We start from the raw sequence: 24,943 nt of genomic DNA on the forward strand, positions 1-24,943 counted from the left end.
AAAGTTAACAATTATGATAAACAATAACAAGCAGATCTCACTGACCTGAAGCAACCAATAATGGCAGGCTTATTTTGAGCACAGGCACTTTGAGAAGGAAAGGTGCAAACAAAAACAGATATTGAGATATTGCAAGGGGAAGCCACAGCTGCTAACCAGAGGGCAGATACGTGCATGCTCAGTAAAGAAAGAACTGTGACTCTTGCAACAATTAAGCCACGTGGAAAGACAAGACCTTATTTAAAAGAAGGGGGGGGGGCAGCTCTATGCAGAGTTATCTGTAGGAAATTCTAGTAAGTTTTCCAGTTTCACCAAGAAATAATGACTAATGAATCACTGTAACAGCATTCAAACATCAAAGTGATATTTAAGAATGGTACTATACTTCGACCATTATAAAGTTTATTATGTTTGTCATTTCAAATCAATGTAGTATTACTTATTAAATAGCTATTGAATAATTATATTTTCAAGACAAATACTATTGCTTTATCACATAACTTTTACTAAAATAAAATCCAGATGGAAGAAAAAGATAAACATGAAAATCAAGCTTTAAGAAAAACATTATAGTGACTAGTCACCTAATATTAGAATGGGGAAGGAGTTTCAAAGTGTTAATATAAAGAAAGAATTCACACATGAAAGATTTCTAGGTTAAGTTACATAAAAAGAAGGAAAAACTTCAGTCTATCAAAAAGCAAAAAGATACCAACAACTCATAGATAAAACCTAGGCCAAGGACATAAACAGTTTGAAAAATGAAAACTATCAATGACCAAGATGCATATGAAAATATCTTCAACCTCACTGTAATCAAAATAAATGTAAAAATTATGATAACATAATTTGTTCAGGTGCGGTGGCTCACGTCTGTATTCTCAGCACTTTGGGTGGTCAATGCCGGAGGATCACTTGAGGTCAGGAGTTCAAGACCAGCCTAGCCAACATGATGAAACCCCGTCTCTACTAAAAATACAAAAAATAAAAATAAAAAATTAGCCAAGTGAGGTGGCGTGTGCCTGTAGTCCCAGCTACCCAGGAGGCTAAGGCAGGAGAATCGCTTGAACCCAGGAGGCAGAGGTTGCAGTGAGCCAAGATCGTGCCACTGAACTCTAGCCTGGGTGACATGGGTGACAGAGCAAGACTTCATCTCAAAAAAAAAAAAAAAAACATAATTCATTAATCAAATGTAAAGGTTTTTAAAGATATTACTTGGTGTTGGCAAGGCTATTTTGAATTAGGCACTTCCATACATCATTGGTGGGAATACAAAATGAGGTAACTTTTCTGGAGTGCAATTTGGCAAAGTGAATCAAGGTCCCTAAAACTGTTCATAATCATTGATCCAATAATTCAATTAATAGCAATTTTTGATTGAAACCTAATAGCAATATGTAAAAAATATGCATATTTCAGGATTATTTAAAATAGTAAAAAATTAGAAACAACTTAAATGTCCAACAATAAGATAAAGGCTAAACAATTTTTACATCCTTAACATGGAATATCCTGTAGCCTTTAAAAATCATATTATAGACTAGATTTCTTAGTATGGAAATATGCTCACAGTATAATAACTAGAACATTTAAAATGTAAAACTATATACACCAAATGCAGCAATAGTTTTCTTTAAAGATCCTACATAAATTTATAAAGACCTACAGGTATGTGCAAGAGGATGAGTGTTGGGAATATAAAGGAAATATACCAAAACATTAATGTTTATTTAAGGTTGCGGGAATGAGAAGCAATTTGTATTTTCTTCCCTATGCTTCTATTTTCCAAATTTTCTACAATAAGCAAGCACCATTTTTGTTATATACATACAAATGGCCAAAAAGAATATGAAAAAATGAAAAATATGAAATGTAAAAATACTCAACATCACTAAGCATCAGAGAAGTACAAATTAAAACAGACAAAATTTTGAGACAGCCAATGTACCACCCTACACCAGTCAGAATGGCAATTACTAAAAAGTAAAAAAATAACAGTTGATGAGGATATGGAGAAAAGGGAACACTTATATATTGTTAGTGAGAATGTAAATTAGTACAACCCCTGAGGAAAACAGTATGACGATTTCTCAAAGAACTAAAAATAGAACTACCATTCCATCTAGCAATCCCACTACTAAGTATCTACCTAAAAGAAAAGAAATCATCCTCTTTTTCTGACTGGAACCATGGAGGGTGTAGAAGAGAAGATGAAGAAGGTTCCTGGTGTGCCAGAAACCCTTAAGAAAAAGTAAAGGAATTTTGCAGAGCTGAAGATCAAGTGCCTGAGAAAGAAGTTTGACCAAAACATGCTTCGAAAGGCAAGGAGGAAGGTTATCTATGAAAAAGTGAAGCACTGTCACAACGAATATAGGCAGATGTACAGAACTGAATTTCGAATGGCAAGGATGGCAAGAAAAGCTGGAAACTTCTATGTACCTGCAGAACCCAAATTGGCATTTGTCATCAGGATCAGAGGTATCAACGGTGTGAGCCCAAAGGTCCGAAAGGTGTTGCAGCTTCTTCACCTTCATCAAATCTTCAATGGAACCTCTGTGAAGCTCAATAAGGCTTCAATTAACATGCTGAAGATTGTAGAGCCATATATTGCATAGGGGGTACCCAAATTTGAAGTCAGTAAATGAACTCATCTACAAGTGTGGTTATGGCAAATTCACTAAGAAGTGAACTGCTTTGACAGACAACGCTTTGATTGCTCAATCTCTTAGTAAATATGGCATCATCTGCATGAAGGATCTGATTCATGAGATCTATACTGTTGAAAAATGCTTCAAATAAGCAAATAACTTCCTCTGGCTCTTCAAATTATCTTCTCCATGAGGCAGAATGAAGAAAAAGATCACCCATTTTGTAGAAGGTGGAGATGCTGGCAACAGGGAGGACCAGATCAACAGGCTAATTAGAAGAATGAGCTAACATGTCTACCATGATTATTTTTCTAAGCTGGTCAGTTAATAAACAGTACCTGCTCTCAAATTGAAAAAAAAAAAAGAAAGAAAAGAAATCATTATATTAAAAAGATACCTGCACTTATATGTTTATTGCAGCACTATTCACAATAGCAAAGATAAAGAATCAAGCTAAGTGTCCATCAATGGAAGACTTGGTTAAAAAATGGCCTGGCCAAAATGGTGAAACCCCGTCTTTACTAAAAAAAAGTACAAAAATTAGCTGGGCATGGTGGCAGACACCTGTAATTCCAGCTACTCAGGAGGCTGAAGCAGGAGAGTTGCTTGACCCTGGGAGGCGGAGGTTGCAGTGAGCCAAGATCGTGTCACTGCACTCCAGCCTGAGTGACAGATCGAGACTCCGCCTCAAAAAAAAAAAAAAAGTGGCATATATATGTATACGTACATATATGTGTATACACACACATGCACACACACACCATGGAATATTACTCAGCCATAAAAAAATAACAAAATCATATCTTTTTTTTGAGACAGGGTCTCACTCTGTCACCCAGGCTGGAGTGCAGTGGCATGATCATAGACCACTGTAGTCTCCATCTTCTGGGCATAAGCAATCCTCCTGTCCCTAGGCTGGGATTACAGGTGTGTGGTACCACACCCAACTAATTTTTTTATTTTTAGTAGAGACAAGGTCTTGCTATGTTGCCCAGGCTGGTCCTAAACTCCAGAGCTCAAGTGATCCTCTTGACTCAGCCTCCCAGAGTGTTGGGGTTGTAGGCATGAGCCACTGTACCAAGCCAAAATCATGTCTTTTGCAGCAACATGGATGGAACTACAGGCATTATATTTGAAATAACTCATAAACAGAAAGTCAAATACCACATGTTCTCACTTATAAGTGGTAGTTAAATAATGTGTGCACATAGACATAGACAGTGGAATAAGACACACTGGAGACTCAGAAACTTAGGAGGGTAGGAGGGGGTTGAGGGGTGAGAAATTACCTAATGGGTACAATGTACACTATTTGAGTGATAGTTACACTAATAGTCCAGACTTCGTCACTATGTAATATATCCATGTAACAAAACTACACTTGTACCCCCAAACTTATAAAAATATTTTTTATTATACTTTAAGTTCTGGGATACATGTGCAGAATGTGCAAGTTTGTTACATAGGCATACACGTGCCATGGTGGTTTGCTGCATCCATCAACCCATCATCTACATTAGGTATTTCTCCTAATGCTATCCCTCCCCTGGCCTCCTACGCAACAGGCCCGTGTGTGATGTTCCCCTCCCTGTGTCCATGTGTTCTCATTGTTCAACTCCCACTTATGAGTGAGAATATGTGGTGTTTGGTTTTCTGTTTCTGTGTTAGTTTGATGAGAATGATGGTTTCCAGCTTCATCCATATCCCTGCAAAGGACATGAACTCATCCTTTTTTATGGCTATATACTATTCCATGGTATATATGTGCCACATTTTCTTTATCCAGTCTATCACTGATGGACATTTGGACTGATTCCAAGTCTTTGCTATTGTGAACGGTGCTGGAATAAAGATACGTGTGCATGTGTCTTTATAGTAGAATGATTTATAATGCTTTGGTTATATAACCAGTAATGGGATTGCTGGGTCAAATGGTATTTCTGGTTCTAGATCCTTGAGGAATTGCCACACTGTCTTCCACAATGGTTGAACTAATTTACACTCCCACCAACAGTGTAAAAGCATTCCTATTTCTCCACATCCTCCCCAGCATCTGTTGTTTCGTGACTTTTTAATGATCATCATTCTAACTGGCATGAGATGGTATCTCATTGTGGTTTTGATCTGCATTTCTCTAATGACCTGTGATGATGAACTTTTTTTCTTATGTTTGTTGGCTGCATAAATGTCTTCTTTTGAGAAGTGTCTGTTCATATCCTTTGCTCAGTTTTTTATGGGGTTGCAGTGAGCCAAGATTGGACCACTGCACTCCAGCCTGGGCAACAGAGGGAACCCCCGTCTCAAAAAATAAAAAGTAAATAAATAAAGTAATTAATTAAACAAAATCATGCTTTCATGTAACTTGTTTTTTAAAGCAAAAAAAACCCCTAATATCTGAATTGTTATGATTAGTCTGATTAATGAAGTAACCAATGGCAAAACATGTATCTTGACCATCTCTAGTACATCAGAATTGATGATGTTCAATTAGTTTTGAGGCAGGAGAATAGGATCTGGAGGCAGGGCCATTTCACGCTGACTTCCTGGAACTAAACTGAAAGGAAAACCCTAACTTTCCACACCTAAGTAACAAAAGAACAAGAGACTAGGCCCTTTGCAAACCCCCACTATTTCTGCATGGCAGATGGGAAATAGAAAGTATCTCTGACTGGTTGCTTTTTGTAACCAATCAGACTTTTGCATAGGAGTGTAACTTTGTAACTTCACTTCAGCTTCTGATTGATTGTTTTTCGCAACCAATCAGACTGACTGCAGGCCAAGTCTTCATTAACACAGCAGTGCAGCTTTGTAACTTCACTTTAGGCTCTGTTCGGTCGCTTTCCACAACCAATCAGATTGATTGGGGCCATCACTTCATTTACATGACGTGAACACAAAGTGGCCAATGGGAATCCTCTAGCAGGGTATTTGGACCCAAGAAGATTCTGTATTGAGTCTGTGAGAGGCTGCTCAACCTGCTCCCACCCTGTAAAGTGTATTTTCCTTTTCGATAAATCTCAGCTTTTGCTGCTTCATTCTTTCCTTGCTTTGTGCACTTTGTCCAATTCTTTGTTCAAAACACCAAGAACCTGGACACCCTCCACTGGTAACAGTTTGATCTTTCTGCCTAAGTCAAGGTCAACTAGCCACAGAAAATCAAGTAGATCTGTGTATACAATATACATTTTATTTGCATGTTAAGATATGTTAGTACCTTTCTACTGCATGAGAAAGGAAAGTCTAATATAATACGAGAAAGGTCTGCATCAAACTGACTCTCCAGGACAACTTCAGCAGCCTTCCAATTGCAAAACAAAAGTAGTCCTTCAGAAGAGAGGGAGAAAAAAAAAACAAGTGCAAGCCACTGTACTAAACAAAACTAATTGCTTTATCTTTGATTTATTCAGATTAAGACTAATTTTATAGCTACATACTGTACCCCCTAAAATAATACTGTATTTAGAGAGCAAGGACCATCCTTACTTGAGTTATCTGATAGCAAAGCACTAACCACTGAATCCTGAAATTAAAAGCAATTTAGAATAAATTGACCAATTAAAAAGTAATGACAAATTCCACAAACTGGTCCAAAAACATCCCATTTGTTTACATTAAGTGGTCAAGCAGCCCCTACACATCAGCACGGTGGCAGCTGCCAGAAAGACCAAATGGATTCAGATGGTTTATTACTAACACAGACAGAGAAGGCATATCAGCATGGTATCAGCTCCCCATGTCCCTAGTCCTACAGGAGAAACCCAAACTGGAGGGACTAAATGAAAGACAACACACACAGTGGGTTGCTCTGTTGTTGAGGAGTCAATTCTAGACTGCAGCTATGTCATTTTATAGTCACAACTGTGCCTGAAGGAAAGTCCCATGCCTCACCAAAATGAAAATGGGAAATAATAAGCTGCCTTGAGGCAGCCTCCTGTAAGATAGAGAGGTGGATAATAAATGGTCTTGTGACAGTTCCTCACAAGTCTATCTTACCATGTACCAAGGAGGATCACAGAGTATTCCCCCAAGACTTGAGACAGATTGTGGTTGAGCCATGCCTATGTGGCCTAAGTGGGAAAATGCAAGATCACCAAGGTGCCATGGCAGAGCCATTCTCCTACACACAAATAGTATAAGAAGTCAGTATATAAAATTATCACACTCTTTCCCATAATTTAAAGTTTAAAAATTTGAGAAGCATCTATTATAAACTATTGCAGAGAGTCATAGCATCGAACCAAACACTGTTGAGAATTTATACAGAGAATGCATTATCTGTCCTAAAGAAGTTTAAATTTCTCTGGGGAGAAAGCAATGTAAAGTCAGGAGCACAAATGCACCTGGTTGTTTATTAATATTAAACAGTAACTTAAACACCTAATGATAGAGGAATGGCTAAATAAGTTATGGTGCATCCATATATTTTTCTTCAGTGGAACAGTGGCATAAGGAAAACTTTCCAAAAGAACGACATAGAAGAAGAGTATACAGTGGACTACAATGGAAAGATGCTTAAGGCAACAATATTATATTGATAAATGTGAGAAAGTTTAGTCATTCATGAGGCTTTTTGCAAGAGAAGAAGCAGTGACTATGGAGAGCTGCTGTGAGTGCCTTTAAGCTCTGATCCTACTAAGGATGATAAACTTCGTAACTGAAAGGTAGCGGATTCCGGGATCTTAACTTTGCACATGGCAAATGGTGGAGAGCAGACAGTAAGAGGACAAAGTAAGACCAAGACATGCTAAAACACAATTTTAAATAATTCAGAGCTATACTACTGAGAAAACTCCTAAACCTAATCATGAAATGTCCATTTATCTCTCAATTTTTCTGGACTTCATCTACAAACATGATTTTCAAAATAAAATTTGTTAAAAGAACATATTAATCCTCAAAACATTTTGTAATTTAGTATTTTCAATGTCAAACTTATTTAACATCATAAACAGAACTTTCAAATCAATTTTAATGAATAGCTAACCTAAATATTTTTAAACAGCCAGCTACTCTAAAATAAAAACATATCTAGTGGCATAGTATAAGAATATATAAAAACTACAGCAAATTTCCAAACTGTTAAAGCTTAATACTCAAATCACTCATATTTCTGCTTATGAAGCAATAACAATGTATGTCTTTTCTCTAATTTTTCATTTTTAAAAATAACAAAACAATAAAAACAAAAATCAGGAAAACAATGAGAGGCTCAAATACATACCCTGAAGAACAGGGTATATATTTATGAAGAAGTGGAAAACACAGAGGAAAAGCAAAGGGACAAATTGTGCAGGGGGTTAAAAAGGCACCCATGGCAAGAAGCAGGCTTAATTGAACAAAATATGCTGAACAACTACTATGTACCACACACTGTACTACTAGCTATTGGAGTGGCGACAAAGTCACTATACTCAAATAACTCTAAAACCAATAAAAAGGGAAGTGCAAACAAATAACCCATATTTCTTTAATTCAACAATGCATATTTTCTTCTAATGCTAACGTTTTTGAAATCTATGTATGCATTTACTGAGGCGGTGTTTATTTGTCAGAAAAGTTATTAAATTGATGGTGCATACTAGGGTGAAGGAAATATATTCACTGCAATACAAAATCACAGCAGCTATAATAGAGGTATAGAGTAATCACTGTATGTAGAAGATGAGGGGTAAGGGAAAAGACAAAGGCATGATCTGGGATACAAAGAATCAACAGGAGTTTACCAGGTAGAAAGTAGAAGGATATTAACAGAAAAAAAATATTAAAAAACCCTGAGGCATGGAACAGCATGATACTTTCAATGAGCAGCACATATTATAGTTTGATAGGCTGGAATATAGAGGTCCGAGGCAGTATGAGACTAAACTGAGGTGCAGGTAGGTCAGGAACGCAAACTGGGTTCATCTTATATTAAAAAACCAAACAATATTATATACCATGTTAACACAACAAAGGACAAAAACCATATGATTAACTCAATAGAACAGAAAAAGCCTTTGACAAAATCCAACACCCTTTCATGATAAAAACATTTGAAAAGCCAGGTATGAAAGGGAATTTCTTCCACCTGATAAAGACCATTTACGAAAAACCAAAAACCAAAAAAAAAAAAACATAGCTAACATTATATTGAATGGTGAAAGACTGAATATATTCCCCCTAAATTCAAGAACAAAAGAAAAATGTCCACTTTCACAGCATCTGCTTAACATTATTGAAACTAGAAGTTCTAACAGGGACAATTAGGCAAGATACAGAAATAAAAGGCTCCAGATTTGAAAGGAAGTAAAACTATCTCTATTTGCAGATGACATGACATAGAAAATCCTAATGAATCCATTTAAAAGACTACTAGAACAAACAAGTTCAGCAAGGTTGAAGGATAAATGATCACTTATAAAAATCAGTTGTATTTTCTACACACTGGCAATGAACAATCCAAAAACTAAATTTTTAAAATTCCAACTACAACAGCATCAAAAACTACAAAATAGGAAACTACAAAATAATGTTAAAAGAAATTAAAGAAGATATAAATAAATGAAAAGACATCCCCTATTTATGGATTGGACAACTTAATATTGATAAGATGGCAAAATTCCCCCAAATTGATGATTCAACACAATCCTTTTCAAAATCCCAACTTGCATTCTGCATTTTCCAAAGAAATTGTGTGGCTTATCCTGAAATTCCTGCAAGGACCCCAGAATAGCCCCAAAAATCTTGAAAAAAAAATGTTGGAAAACTCACACTTCCCAATTACCAAATTTACTACACAGCTACAATAATCAATACAGTGTGGTATTGGGTTAAGAACAGAAATATAGATCAATGAAATACAATTGAGAGCCCAGAAATAAATCTTGACATTTATGGTCAACTGATTTTAAACAAGGGTGACAAGACAATTAGATGAAGAAAAAAATGATCTTTTCAAAAAATGGTGCTAGGACAACTAGATATCCACATGTAAAAGAATGAAGTTGGACCCTGATCTTACATGACACAGAAAAATCAACTTAAATAAGCAGTGAAGCTAAATGTAAAAAAATGAAAGAGCTAAAACTATAAACTCAAAATACATAAGGATAAATCATTCTGACCCTGGGTTAGGCAATGCTTCCTTAGACATGACACAAAAAGCACAAGCAACATAAGAAAATAGATAAAATGAGTGATATCAGTATGTTTTAATTTTGTGTTTCAAAGTAGATGAACGAACAGAATAGGAAAGAAATATTTGCAAACGATACACCTGTTAAGAGACTTGAATACAGAAATTTAAAAGAAAGAAAGAAAAAAAAAAACCTCTTACAACTCAGTAATGAAGACATGAAGACAACCCAATTAGTAAATGGACAAAGGGTCTGAATAGTCATTTTGCTTATGAAAATATACAAATAGTCAATAAGCACATGAAAAGATATTCAACATCATTAGTCATCAGGAAAAGTCAAATCAAATCCACAATGAAATCCTGCCTCAGGCTGTGCACAGTGGCTCACGCCTGTAATCCCAACACTCTGGGACGCTGAGGTGGGTGGATCACCTGAGATCAGGAGTTCAAGACCAGCCTGGCCAACATGGTGAAACCCCATCTCTACTGAAAAAAAAATACAAAAATTAGCCAGGCGTGGTGGCGCACACCTGTAATCATAGTTACTCAGGAGGCTGAGGCAGGAGAATCACTTGAGTCCGGGAGGCAGAGGTGCAGTGAGCCGAGATTGCATCCTTGCACTCCAGCCTGGGCGACAAGAGCAAAACTCTGTCTCAAAAAAAAAAGGAAAGAAATACTGCCTCACATCCACTAGGATGGCTATAAACAAAAAGATAAAAACAAGTGCTGTTGAGAATGCAAAGAAATTGGAATTCTCACATACTGTTGATGGAAATGTAAAATGGTGTGGCCACTTTGGAAAACAATCTGATATTTCTTTAAAATGTTAAACACAGAATCGCCATATGACCCAGCAATCTCACTCCTATGTATATAACCAAGAGAAATGAAGACATATGGCTACACAAGAAACATGTATATCACTGTTCATAGCAGCATTATTTATAATATGCAAAAAGTGTAAACAATCCAATTATCCATCAACTGATGAATGGATAACCAAAATGCACAATGGAATATTATTCAGAAAGAAAACGAATGAAATACTGATACATGCTACAACATAAATGAACTTTGAAAACATAGTAAATTAAAGAAGCCAATCACAAAAGGTCACATCCTGAATGAAGTCATTTACATCAAATGTACAGTTGGGGTAAGTCTATAGAGACAGAAAATAGATGAATGGTTGTGTAGGGTTTGATTGGTTGGGGAGGAGGCAGGGAGAATGGGAAGGGATTTATTTGTACAGGATTTCTTTCAGGGGAGATGAAAATATTCCAAAACTAAATTATAGTGATGGCTGCACAGCTAACAACCAATAAACAATATACTTTAAATGTGTCCACTTTTGGTCTGTGAACTCTCAATAAAGTGTTAAAAAGAAAAGAAGTAGGCCAGGTGCAGTGGCTCACCCCTGTAACCCCAGCACTTTGGGAGGCTGAGGCAGGTGGGTCACTTGAGCCCAGAAGTTCAAGACCAGTCTGGGCAACATGGTGAAACCTTGTCTCTACAAAAAAATACAAAAATTAGCTGTGTATGGTAGCACACCCCTGTGGTCCCAGCTACTCAGGAGGGCTGAGGTGGGAGGATCACTTGAGCCTGGGAAGTTGAGGCTGCAGTGAGCCATGATTGTGCCACTGTACTCCAGCCCTGGCAATACAGCGAGACCCTGAAAAAAAAAAAAGAAAGAAAGAAAGAAAGAAAAGTAAAGTAAGGAGAAAAGAAGTAGATATAGAATAGAAGCCAAGGCCCTTGGTCCCCTAAAGTTTCACAATTTCACTGAAAAATCACTGAAATGAGGAAAAGGCATATACGTTTATTTAAAGTATATATATGGGAGCCCTCAGAATTAAGACCCAAAAGAGGAATTGCCTATTTTACACTTAGGTTCAACAAAGTATGGACAGCCCAGCTGTGTAGAAATATGACTGGACAAAAATAATATGATCTAAAGCTGACAGACTGAGTGGGGAAACCTAGCAAGGCCTGTCTACCTATTAAATAGATTATTCTAGGCCTCTCTGAGCCTGTATTTCTTTCTCTGGCTGTGGGCATGGCCCTCTCTGGAATGGGGGTCTTAAGACCTACAGTCAAACAAGTTAAGTCCGATCATTTCTTTGTGGCCAGTTTTTACACAGAAAGGCAGAGGGGAAATTCGAGTACTATTTTTAGGTCTTATGGCTGGCTTTCAGGAAAAGCGGTTCTGGCTTCTAGGATCCTCCTTGGGGAAGAGGGATTCTAGTTTCTATGGTTAGCCTTGGAGAAGAATGGGACCAAGAGACAGGAGGGCAGGACAAGGTCAGTGCAAAACTTCTGCTTCTGAGGCTGCTGCTGAGGCCTTCATTTGGGGATATTGTTTTCTGAGCCCCAACATAGGTAAGGATGGATCTGAAAAAAGATAACCCATATGTAAAAACAGGAACATGGAACTCCACCTCACACTATATACAAAAATCGATTCCATATGAATTAAGAACTTTAATACCAAAAACAAAACTAAAACTCTTAGTAAAAAATGTAGATGAATATATTTTACATGTTCTTAAATAGGACACAAAAATAATTGACTATAAAATTCAAGACTGATATATTTGGCTGTATTAAAATTTACAAATTTGTCCATCAAAACACCCCTCAAAAAGCAAAAAGGCAAGTTATAAACAAGAAGATATTCAAAATATACAAAACAAATGATTAGTATAAGGAGCATTTTTTTAAACTCATAGAATTCTATTTTTTTTTTTTAAAAAAAAGGACAACCAACCAACAGAAAATGGGCAAAATAAATGAAAAGTTATTTCACGGTACAGGAAAGACATATGACCAACAGACATGTGAAGAAAGGTTAACATCATTGGTGATCAGGGGAATGTAAATCAAGAAAGACTTCATCGAAATACCATTTTAAACACACTTGGCCAAAATTTTTAAATTTGACAATACTGTTTTGGAGGGCACATAGATTCACAGGATCTCCTATACATGTCAATGGAAACAGAAATTATAAACCGGTTTGAACACTGACATACCATACAACCCAGCAATTCCATTTTCAAGTATATACATAAGAGAAATCCTTGCACAAGTACAAGAGACATGTATAATATTGTTGACAGTAGTGCTATTCCCAAGAGAAAAAGAGGGGGTGAATGAAAATGGGTATCAGTGAGAAAGTGAATAAAGGTGGTATACTCACATGATGCAAGATAACACAGCCATTCAAAAGAATGAACCACAGTTTTACATAACAATTTGGATGAATCTTAGCAATTTAATTTTAACTAATAAAATCCACAGTTAAAGCATAGTGTATGTATTACCTTTTTTAATGTTCAAAACAAGGAATAAGGAAATAAGATTTTGAAACGTATGGTTTGAAAACTGGCTACTGGCTTGAAGGTGTTTTAGTAACATTGTTTTAGTAACATGTTGCAATCAGATTTGCATATTAGAAAGAATGGTTTAGCTACAGTGTGAAGGGCTAACTAATTGAAGTTGAAGAAAACTTGAGGCAGAGAGATCATTTAGGAAACTACTGACAGGTCCAGTTAAAGGTGAGGAATAGAGAATCTGAACATTGACACTGAGAATAGAAAGGAAGGAAACTGATTTGAAAGCTATTCAAAGAGTTATGACCAACAGGCCTTAGTCCCTCACTAGATATAGAGGGTGAGGGAAAGGGAAGAGTGGAGAATACTTCCCAGGTTTTAGATCTACGTGACAAAGGGGCCTAGGGTGAATAATGAGAGTTCATTATTTGACATACTGAGTTTGAGGAGACTCTGAGATATCAGCATTCATGTAGTTTCCTCCCTCTAAAATTAACTATAAAATCTGATGCCTCCTCTTTAAAGGCCGATCCTCCAACTTCTTTATAAAGCCCCACTCTGCTGTTGCAACAACCCAATCAAATGTCATCTCTCCCTCTTTGAACTTATGCGGCACTTTCCATTTATCTTACTCTAACCCAGGGTTTCTCAACCTTGGCACCATAGACATTTTAGAAAAGTTAAGTCTTTGTTGTATAGGGCTGTCCTTTTCATTGTAGGATGCTTGGCAGCATCCCTTGCCTCTACCCACCAGATGTCAGCAGCAACCCCCAAACTGTGATAATCAAAAATGTCTTCAGCCAGCTGTGGTGCTGTAGGACTATAGTCCAAGCTACTCAGCAGGCTGAGACAGGAGGATCACTTGAGCCCTGGAGTTAGAGCCTGTGAACAGCCACTATATTCCAGCCCAGGCAACATAGCCAGGGCAACATAGCAAGGCCTTGTCTCTTAAAAAAATAAAAATAAAAATAAGTCTCCAGATACTGTAAAATATCCTCTGGAGGCAACTTCTCTAACCCTACACTTCCCCACAATGAGAACTACTGATCTAGGAAATAATAGGTATATGAGTTCTTATTTTAAACCATTATGAAATCATTACCTCACTGAAAGTAGCAACTTTACAACCTTTACAAAATATGGATATGACAAATCCATTCTTATATACTCACTAGGTAGTTTAAGGACACAGTCATCTATGTTTAATTTACTATTTCTAATTCACAAATACTTTAAATGTAATTATTTCCCATTGACATAGACATGCCCAACCAAGTAGCTCAAAATACTAAGGATTTACATATTGCAATTATATTTTTAAGAAGTGAAAAACTCTAGACTCTATACCCTAGATTCTCAGGAACAAAATCATTAACAAAAAGCCATTTCTGAGTGAAATCCAAATTCACAAATGTTCTAGAATCGGTTTGTCTCCATATGGTTCAAAGAAAAGTTTATGTCATAGTTATCTTACACCTGTCTCTTGTCACCTTGAATCTCTAATATTATACTGAGACAATTAATTTAAAGATAAAGTGACAACATTCTCTGTCACAAATTATAAAAGACTACACAGAATCAAGTGTTTCTGAAAAGGAAAGAACTTACTTTCCTATTTGGAAAGAACTTTTCCTCAAAAAATTTGATATAAAAATATATTAGAAAATATCCACTGTTGAATTATCCATTATAGTCCATTGACAGGTATTCTGTTAATGGAATGCTACTGATTTACATGAAACAAGAGAAATGTAAAGATTAAACATTACAGTTTGACCTTAAGCAGAATGAGTGCACTAGTTGAAAGTGAGAGTAAACATAAACTTACATTGTTATTAAACTGGCTTATACAGCTTTCTTTAATTACATTAAATGGTTCCCTGGCGTGTAAGGTATTTTTTTCTATAAACGAGAAGCAGACAACCGTTTCTGAAACTTTCCAGATAACTGATTATAAGAGTATTACAATGTTTTAAGAAGCACCCAAATACACTCAAAGTGTAGAGAAAAAAAGAAAACTAAAAGATTTCCTTTTCTAGGTCATGACGATAACTATCCTCTGCAGAATGGGGAGGTGGGTATTATGCAGTTAAGGCATGTCACAGAGTGGGCTGCTAGGCTGAGCTGGAAGAACAATACGCCTCTTTTGCAAAGTTTCACTGTTGCCTAGGAACTTAAACAAATGGCACCTCCCAGCAAATCAATTTTGTAAGCCTTCAATTATCTTTATTTGTAGTAAGTGTCCCTAGCATTACTTCTTATGTTCTCAATGAGGTTCTGGATCTTGTCTACCTTCATGCCAAATAAATGCTTCAGAATTTATATCACAAATAATCTAAATTGAAATATCAAATTTAAACCTTAAGCAAAAGTATTCCACTAACTCCAATTTTAAAACATCCCAATCAACCACTTCTGTTCTTATACCTGTCATGCAACAAATACCTAACCTAACTTTTCAGGAGCTTTCTCAAACTAAATTAATCCCCTCTAAAATTAAGCCTTATGCCACAGTTCCATATCTCTTATGTGTACAGCATATTGAAGTATATTATTTTGAATACTGTTATATATTATAATGAAATTCTTTTCTAATGGTTATATTACTGTACACATTTGACTATTGTATAAACTCTTTAAGTACAAAAACTATGTCTCTTTCTATTAGCCATAATCATGTTTCCAAAGTTGGAGTTCAATAAATGCTGAATGAATCTATTCTAAAACCATGAGAAAGAGAGGCATGATAGCTATGCAAATACACACAAAACAAAACACACCATACCACAAACGAAAGGTATATAACCTATGAAGTTAAATAAGCATTGGATTTTCAGAATAAATAGCCTATTTATTGGCACGGTGTTTAATAACTGCATTTTTATAAAGAGAGAATGTGTTACAATGGAAATAACATTAGGATAGCACTGGAGTTGAAAAACCTAGGCTCTGACCCACACACTCTGCCAGACTCACCATTTAACTTTGGACAAATCACTTAACCTCTCTCAACCACAACAAGCAATTACTGTGTACTCTGCCAAGCTCACAGGGTTATTATTAGGATACAATAGGATAATATATATCAAAGTACTTAGAAATGTATAAAGAGCTGTATAAATGGTATTATCTTAATGATGAATGTACCCTTCAATTAAAGATAACATTTTATTTTAAATGAAAGAAATTAAGGGATAACTATTTATGCTGTAGAACTTATCACTCAATAAATCAGAACAAGGTTCAGTAATTCAGATTCAACCTATAGCAATTAAAATATGAATCAACTGTCAAAAATGTGCTTCACATTTGATTTTTCAGGAAGACATTTATTAAATAAAGCAAAGCAGATATCTGAATAAGGCCACAAAATCACAATCATGAGCTCATTCCACTAAATGCACTGCGAGGACCTTCACCTCACAAAATGAAATGCTGTGTTTATCTGGCTCCATTTTACAACCTGATACAATGCACCATGCCCTACAGTTGAAAAGGTGAACCAGCCACGTAGGAAATACTAGAGTTGACTCCTGGTTTACAGGAAAACACGTGATTATCCAGGACATGGCACAATCTGATGTAAGAATTCCTAAATCTGTTTCATAGACCTACTGCTCATGTACATAAACAGGTATAAAGAAGCAGAGGGAGCAGCTGCAAATAGGCTGAAACATATCCACTTATTTGTAGCACTGGTGACAGAGTCAACTATGCAAGGTTTCAGGATTTGTTTGGGTAACCATTAAAATCACTTTCAAGTCAACAAATTATCATAGTATCCAGATGGACCAAAAAGTTCTATGCAATTTCCCTTCATCTTGTCAAATCGACCATGTCGGAGAAGACATTACAGCAAGAGTCAGCTACTTTACTGAAATGGGTTACCAACTTTCTGATCGCTGTTTTTTGTCCTTATGTGGGTGAAAATTCTAATCAAGGAGTATCTGGAAGGGAGATCTACTCAAAAAGGTCATTAATCTCCAATCACCAATTGGAGATTCAAGTAAATTAGCAAACTCCCCCTTTTAAATGTTAATCTCCTAGACAGGCTGCCATAATCATTTACCTGAGCTCTATCCCAATAAAGTAAGGGGAGTAAGGTTTGAAGAAAAGTGTGATGGGGACAAAGGGAGGGGGCAAGTGAAGAACAGACACTAGAAATGCAGAGAGAGGTAAAAAGACACCAAAGATAAACTCTGCAAACAGCTGCCTAAAATACATTTTCCCTCATAGGAAGCCTGTTAGCAGAGAAAAGATTCTGCTGCTACATGTTTGGGGGGCACCATTTTCTTCATGTAAATTTATCAAACAATCTGAAACAATTTTTGAGTACTTAGTTCCTAGTTTTGGTTTTGACTCTCTTGACAAGTGGCTTTAAGGTTAATATCTAAACTTTTATCAATGTTCTTACTCACTCAAAGAACAAATATTTCTTGAGTGCTTCAAAAATAAACAATTTTAGGGTTTCACAGTCCTGAGTACATATTAGAATTACCTGGGAAGATTTTTTTTCCTTAAGTTCCTTGGCCCCTAAGATTCTGATTTAATTGGTCTGGGGTAGGATCCAGGCAGGGTTAAAACAAAAAACAAAAACCAAAAAATCTCCTTTGTAATTGTAATGTGCAGCCAGGGTGGAGAACCAGGTGTCTATTTCATCTTAACGTAAAAAAACCTTTCCCCACTTATTTTGAAATGTATTAATTTCTCCTTATTCAATATTGTTTCACCCAGATTCTCACCACCTCTCACCTAGATTAACATTAACCGCTTCTTAGCTATTTTCCCTTTCTCTTGTCTCTTCCCAATGCAATAAGGAATGCTTATCTAACTAATCAGTTTGGTTCTGAAACATTATTCCACTAAGAGTCATTTTAAGTATAACAAAATCACCAATCAGATCATTTTCATCAAATAGAGAATATACTGTATGTGTGTTCCTGTATGTATGTGTGTGTATATGTACATATGTATGTATAATCTCAAACATGCTCTATTTTTCTTCAGTTCCAATGTACCTGCTTTCATTTACACATAATGAATAGTGGTCTCTTTACATTAAAAAATACTGCCCCTAAAAATGTCATGGCTAAATTTTGTCAAAAACAAATGGCAAATGAGTCACCCAAAGATATCTAATTTAAATGGAAAAAAAAGAGCAGCACAAGATCTGGTTTACTCTGATTTTTGAAATGTTCCCACAAGAAATGCTCATTCAACTGAAGAGAAAAAGTAAAATGAAACTTATGATGAATGAATGTTTACCATGAACAGATATGGCTCCGCTTTGTGTTGAAGCTTGCCTCAGAAAACCAACTGAAGGTTTAAAAGCCAAAGGCTGTAACTGCATCAGATGATATTCATATTTATGAGAAATATTATCAAATACAATAAAGGGAATATATAATGAGAAGACTGAACAAGTATATGGTGTATGCCCTGCCTTTTAAGAGGCTCTATTTCTTCTCAGGGATAGCAAGACAGAAATATAAAAAGAAAATAAAGCCAGCACTGCCAAATAAGTGGTAAAGACAATAAGTACCATGGGAATTCAAAGAAACAGGAGATTCCTGTGGACTAAGGGAGTTGCAGACAACTTCTTGGAAGAGCTGGGGCTTCAATAAAATTAAATAAATGGAGAAAAGAGGGAAATCCCAGGCATAGAGATGATCTTGTACAAAGATGAGGCAGAAATGCATAAAATATATTTGAAAGACAGAGAGTGGACCTAGTTGGAAGAGAGGATTCTATGTGGGAGCATTTTGAGGGACAAGGTTGCAACAATAAAGTGGAGCCTAACAATGAAAGCCCTGAATGCCAAGCTAGGATGCTTAAACTTTGTCCTGCAGGTGGAAGAATCCTTTATAGGTTATAAAGAACAATAAGCAAAAACAAAAAGAAGAAAAAGAAAAGAAAAAAATCACTATAATGATGCAGTCTGAAACTGTTTTACTTGAAGCCTTTGAAGAACATACCAAGTTGCATAATATCTCGCTAACAGTCATGAATATGTGAACACATTATTTAGGAAATCTGTTCTGAGTGAAGGAGTAAAAACGCAAACATGCTTTACAAAATCTAAAATCAGTGGTTGATTACACATTCATAGTTCTTAGGATAATTCCTAAAAGAATCACGGGATGGAAAGCTTCAATTTTAGGTTTTCCTCCTCTCCCCACCTTGTTCCAACACAAATACCTTGATTTAAGATCTAAAAACTGAATACAACTGAAATTGTCTTGTTTTGAAAATAAGAGGTATTTTCTACTCCTCATTATGGGTGAATTTACTTACTATATTGTTTCAAAATCACGACATCTATTAAAATAATTTTGGACAGATTTCAGCAAAGCAGATGAAAACAGAAATAAATAACAAATTTAAAGATTACAAAAAGCAAAAAAAAAAAAAAAAAACAAAAACTTTCATCAAATCAAGACATATCTAAAATAATCCAGCATTGGTTTATAAGAGAGTGTGTTCCTAACAAAAAACGCCAGCCACAACAAAGACTACCAGAGAGTATATGAAGAACATTACAATAGCCAATTTCTCATCCAAAATGATAAACCTTTAATCCACAACTCCCTAAGGAATGGAGTTAATTTTTTCTCAAAAATGCCCTTAAAATTATTGGCTTTCTACTATAAAAATTAAGACTCTAAGATAACTCAAAGCAAGGATTAGCTTTCTTCTAGTAAGCAGACATGCAAGTGATTGATGATTTAATTTGCCACTGCAGCAAATACTGATTTAACCACCACTACCTTCTCAACACCAGGAAAATGAAAAATCTCAGTCTTTAAAGGCATACGTGACAAGAAAGAAGTCAAGAATATCCTAGGATGATTAAACCACACAAAAAAGCCATGGCAATCCTGCTGCTGTACTCTGAAAAAGGATATGCCATTCTTTCAGGCACGTATGCCTTTAAGGAATATGTAGAGATTAAGATTTTTGTGTTTGGTTTAGTTTGGTTGGGTTTGGTTTTCCGGGAAAGATGGGAAGATCGAGGAGAGTTGAAAGAAGTGCATTAAGGAAGGTGTCAATGCCTCCCTCCCACCCAAACTGGGGAAACTCGCTTTAACAATGATGCTCTTTCACCCCTAACATCCCACCAGTTTCCATACATCCTTGAGGCAGCATTCCGCCCCTTCCCGATTGCTTGCTTTGCCCCTCACGTTCAGGAGAACTGGCTGCCCCGACTTTGTTAGTCTGGCAGCCCCCGCGCACCCGCCCAGACCTGCAGAGTCCAACAACGCAGCCACGCAGCCACCCACTTCCCGCACCTCCTCCTTCACAGCCAGCTTCCCCTCCCCCCGTCCTGTCACCTGCTTGGGTGGTGTCCGTCAGGTCGTAGCCGCTGCCCGGGAAGTCTCGGAGCTTCCGACCACCGAGGCTCAGGATACCGGAGTTGCCCGCCTCCTCCAGGGCCCGGTCCAGGCTCCTCACGGTGTGCTGAGGCTGCAGGCTACCCGGGTTCCACGGCGGCCCGTTGGGAAACGGCTGACCGAAAAGAGTCGGTACCGGGATGGGGACCACCAGGGTCCCGCCGCCGCCGCCGCCGCCGCCGCCTCCCCCTCCAGCCCCGCCACCTCCCCCTCCGGCCGTGCCACCGCCACCGCTACTTCCACCTCCACCACAACCGCCGCCCCCACTGTTACCACCTCCTCCCTGACTCGCCGCCATGTTCCTGGGAGAGAGAATAGCCCCCGACAATACTGTCAGCCTGTGCCGCGAGTGTAAGGGGTTCTTAGGACGCATGCGCAGGCTGGGGGCGGGCGGCGGGGCAGGGGGGGCGAGGTAGAGAGTGGGAAGGAACCAGGGGGCGGGCTGGGAGGAGGTGTTGGATAGAGAAAAGATGATGTTTGAAAGTGCAGAACGCTTGCTTTAAGAAATGTATGATGAGAAGAAGGATGCTAAATCCCGGTTCTGCTGCTTTGGGTACCAAAATCTTGCGAAACGACATCAGGCGAACTATAGGTCATCTGGGCTGTATGTCCCCAAATCGCTAAGTTGCTTCACTGTTTCCGTTCTGCAAAACAGAAACAAATATGTGAGCTAGGGATGAAAGGGATTCGTTTCAGAATATACAGAAACAGCACTTAGAAGGGCTTTGGGGCAGCTTATTGAGAAGCTTACTGCAAATGCCTCAGGAATCTTTTACAGTGTTAGAGAAACCCTGGGGAATCATTTGGGGAGGGAAATGAGTGCTGTGTTGAGTTTGGGGCATATATGGATTTCTCCATAGTTTAGAATTCTATAATAGGAAAAGATTTGTAAAATGTTTTCAAGGAAGCCTCTCGTTTCAATGTATGTAAGTCTCAGTCAGACTGTTGCCTTCCAAAACTTGGAAGAGTTATCCACATTCTGTTCTATCACTCTTTGAAGTTGTGCCAAGATCTCCAAAATATCTCTAGTTTCTTCTCCTCGTGTCAGTATTGCCTGATGAAAATCTCTTTGATCATCAAACAATCTTAAAGTTTATTTCTGAAATACAGATTTTGTTTTTAGATGGAATTCTGAAGATTTAACCCTGGGTATTATGAAGCCAATCGATCCTGAATTTTAGGAGTTCATTCTCAGAACCTGAAGATATTTTTAATGTAGAGGACATAGAGAAGAAAGTTCAAAGTCCTTTATTTGGCATTCCAGGCCTCCGTAATTTAACCCCAGACTATCTAGCCGGGTTTATCACCCAACCATTTAGGCCACTGCCATCCCTTTACCCACTACCCTCTCCACTCTCGATCACAGTCATTCAAATCTTTTTCACTAGTATTCAGTAAAGTTGACGAAGAAAATTATCAGAACGCTTGGACATATTCACTTATCATTGAATATCCTATGTATCTCTTTTACACCCATTTCAATTTGAGCAATGTGTCAGCAGTCTCATTTTTTAAGAGAAATCTCCACTTCAAAAAAGTGTATCTGCCATAGGCTCTACTTTATAAAAGGTTACAGGAAAGAATTACAACTTGGCTAAAATGCTTTGTGGCTATACTGGTTAACTAAAATGATTATGTCATGAGAAATTGCATTCACCACATGCGTGACCCAGAAGAAAGAAAACAGAGAATCACACTCTGTATAGTGAATTAGCAAGTGAGATAAATTATTAAAACACACCGGTGTCAAAAAGGCATGTTGCACCTTATACCTCATCTTCCTTAATCTTAAATCAAATTATTAATTAATAATTCATAATTAATTGAGAACTTCAGAATTAAGATGAATGAGAAAGGACACTAAGTTCATTAGTTAAAGAAAAGATTAGGAAAGAAAATATTTTAATAATTAGTGAATGAGAATTTTCACAATTATTTAAAACAATGTATTGGACTCCAGGAAAAATATGTCCTATCAGGATACCTGTCCAGTGAAAAAAGGCATATACAGCCAAATTTAAGAAGGAAAATAATTTTTCAAAAGGTTGAAAGATAATCTAAGTAAGAAAATGGGACGCTTATTAAGTAAGCTATGTATACATTAAAATCAGACAAAATAACATGTTGTAGAGCTCTTTGACAAGAACACCAAGGCCAAAAAATTTAGAAGAGAGGGCCTAAAGTTTAGAAATTTATTCTGAACTTTTAACTCCCTGTGCAATACTTGGGAAAATGACTTAAAAGCTCGGTACTTCAGTGTCTTCATATGTAACAATGGAAAATAACAATAATAATAATAATAATATTTTTAAAGTGCTTGCTACTTGCCAGAGACTGCTTTGTATATACTTGTCTATCAATCCTCATAACAACCTTATAAAGTAGGTACTATTATTCTTCCATTTTATAGATGAGGGAAAATAGTACATACCTCACATACGATTGTGGTAAGAATAAATAAAGTCATACATGTAAAGTGACAGGCACATACCTGACATTCATTGATTCATTTAATAAGTATTTAAGGAGCAATTACTCTGTGCCAGAAACTCTCCATGCCACTAATACTATAGCACTGGGCACTTAATAAGTGTTAATCTCTTTACTACACCTCTACTCCTTCAAGAACTAAAATAATAAATAACATTCAAAATGTAGGAAGCCAAGGAAAAAATTAGTAAATGTCCTGATAATTGTGGGTAAAGACATATCTGACATATTGCATGAATTTTTTGGTTCAGTCTATACTAGAGGATATTTTACACTGACTACCACTGCAATGCAATCCCTGAAATGACACATTGGTAACTGGTTGAATTACAGCCAGCAGTCAGCATTATCCAAGCCAAACTTACAAAATATATGTTGGTAAGTCACCAACTATATGACATATACAAGGAGAACGGGGGGAAAGTAGGAGAGTTTTGAACAAAACATGCAGCCTCTGCTAAATCACTGGCAGACTCCAAATGTAATTTCTGTTCAAAAGAACTCTAGAGAGGATTTCTGAAATTCCAGACCAGTTTATATTCACTGCTATTCCAAACAAACACTTATAAATATATGGGGAAAGAAAGGCACAACCAAATGTCCAAAGCTACAAATTCTATTAAAGGTCAGGATTATTGGGCTAAAGTACAGGATGTTCTTACTAATCTGTAAATAAATCAAATGTGAGATATGTTTTAGCTCAGGATCCAGAAAAAGGCAACCAACCTGGAGATTAAATAGCTCAAAGTATATTATGAATTTTAAAAAATCTTGATCAAGACACAGGAAAACAACATGAAAATCTCTGTAGTATGTTTTTTGAAAACATCAGCTCAACTAAATGCTAACTTTAGGGGAAAAAATGAAATGTTGGGTGTAATCAAAACATGTATCAAAAACCTGAGAAAACATGTTGCTTTACCCCATACTAAACTATTGGAGTTAGCTGCAGCTGGAATAAGATATGCAGTTCTGCTCACTCGAATCTCAGCACAGTCTTGAATTACAGAAAGCCTTGATAAATGCATACAAAATGATTAGAGATGAGGAGGAGGAGGAAACGCACTTGGCCCTCCTCTGTCTAGTAACTTGATCTTCAGTCTCTTCCAAAATCCCTGTTCTTTCATGGGGCCTTGTAAAGGATTATACATTAATGTATTTTAGCATAATTTACCACATACTATATACAGCGTCTCTGATCCTCCTTCACCTATCTGTTCTTGATTCTGCCTTTTCAGATAATCCTTTGTCCTGCTTTAACCAATCCTAACAAACTAATCCCAAAGTTAATGTTTATTAACTCATAAAGCATTTGGACAAATGTACGAATGATCACTATTACTTAAAAGAAGCTACTACATACCTAGTCTTCAAAGTTGATGTCAACAAGCACTATTATTTTCCATCTCGGTTAGAATCTCTGCCCTGACATTTTAAAAATGTGAGATGTTAGACAAGTCACTTAACCTCTCAAAGTCTCAGATACCTCATCTATAAACCAGAGATCATTACATTATTAGCTATCTTTAGGATTGTAGTGAGAATTATATGAGATAATTATATTAAGTAACTAGCATATTAAAGATTATTTTCAATGGTTCTAAGTTCATTCTGCCAATAGGACACCTATCTGAGTGGACCATGAGTTAACAGCAGAGCAGTTCCTAAATTCTTCCATACTATTGTGCTACCAGCACTAATAGGCACTTCCTTTAGTGTTACTGTTGAGGTTATAGCCTTGTCAATTCACCCCAAGTTCCTGCCTCCCCTAATCATTGTGTTTTCACTATAAACAGTTAACCTGACTCCAGTTTCTGCTTACTGCCTCTAATGCAATCCCAGATTTTGACCTCTGTGTTTCTAGTATTTTAACCTGATATCACGAAATTTATTTAAAATATACGTTCCAAATCCTTCTTTAAAATATGTCCTAAATGTTTTTGTGTACACAACATTGGTCTGTTA

At 36.8% G+C, this 24,943-nt stretch overlaps 1 protein-coding gene and 1 pseudogene across 1 annotated transcript in view; one reads left to right on the forward strand and one right to left on the reverse strand.

Annotated features, from left to right (window-relative positions):
- LRCH2 (leucine rich repeats and calponin homology domain containing 2) overlaps window positions 1–20,841 on the reverse strand; it is a 129,222-nt gene extending 108,381 nt beyond the window's left edge. Inside the window, exon 1 of the mRNA XM_001102903.5 lies at window positions 20,429–20,841. Within this exon, the coding sequence (XP_001102903.1) occupies window positions 20,429–20,786 (358 nt within the window). The 5' untranslated portion in view covers window positions 20,787–20,841. The remainder of the gene's footprint in view (window positions 1–20,428) is intronic.
- LOC708658 (large ribosomal subunit protein uL30 pseudogene) lies at window positions 2,190–2,937 on the forward strand (annotated as a pseudogene).
- Window positions 20,842–24,943: the final 4,102 nt, after the last annotated feature.

This window comes from Macaca mulatta, chromosome X (assembly GCF_049350105.2).
Source record: "Macaca mulatta isolate MMU2019108-1 chromosome X, T2T-MMU8v2.0, whole genome shotgun sequence".
Classification (NCBI taxonomy): Eukaryota; Metazoa; Chordata; class Mammalia; order Primates; family Cercopithecidae; genus Macaca; species Macaca mulatta.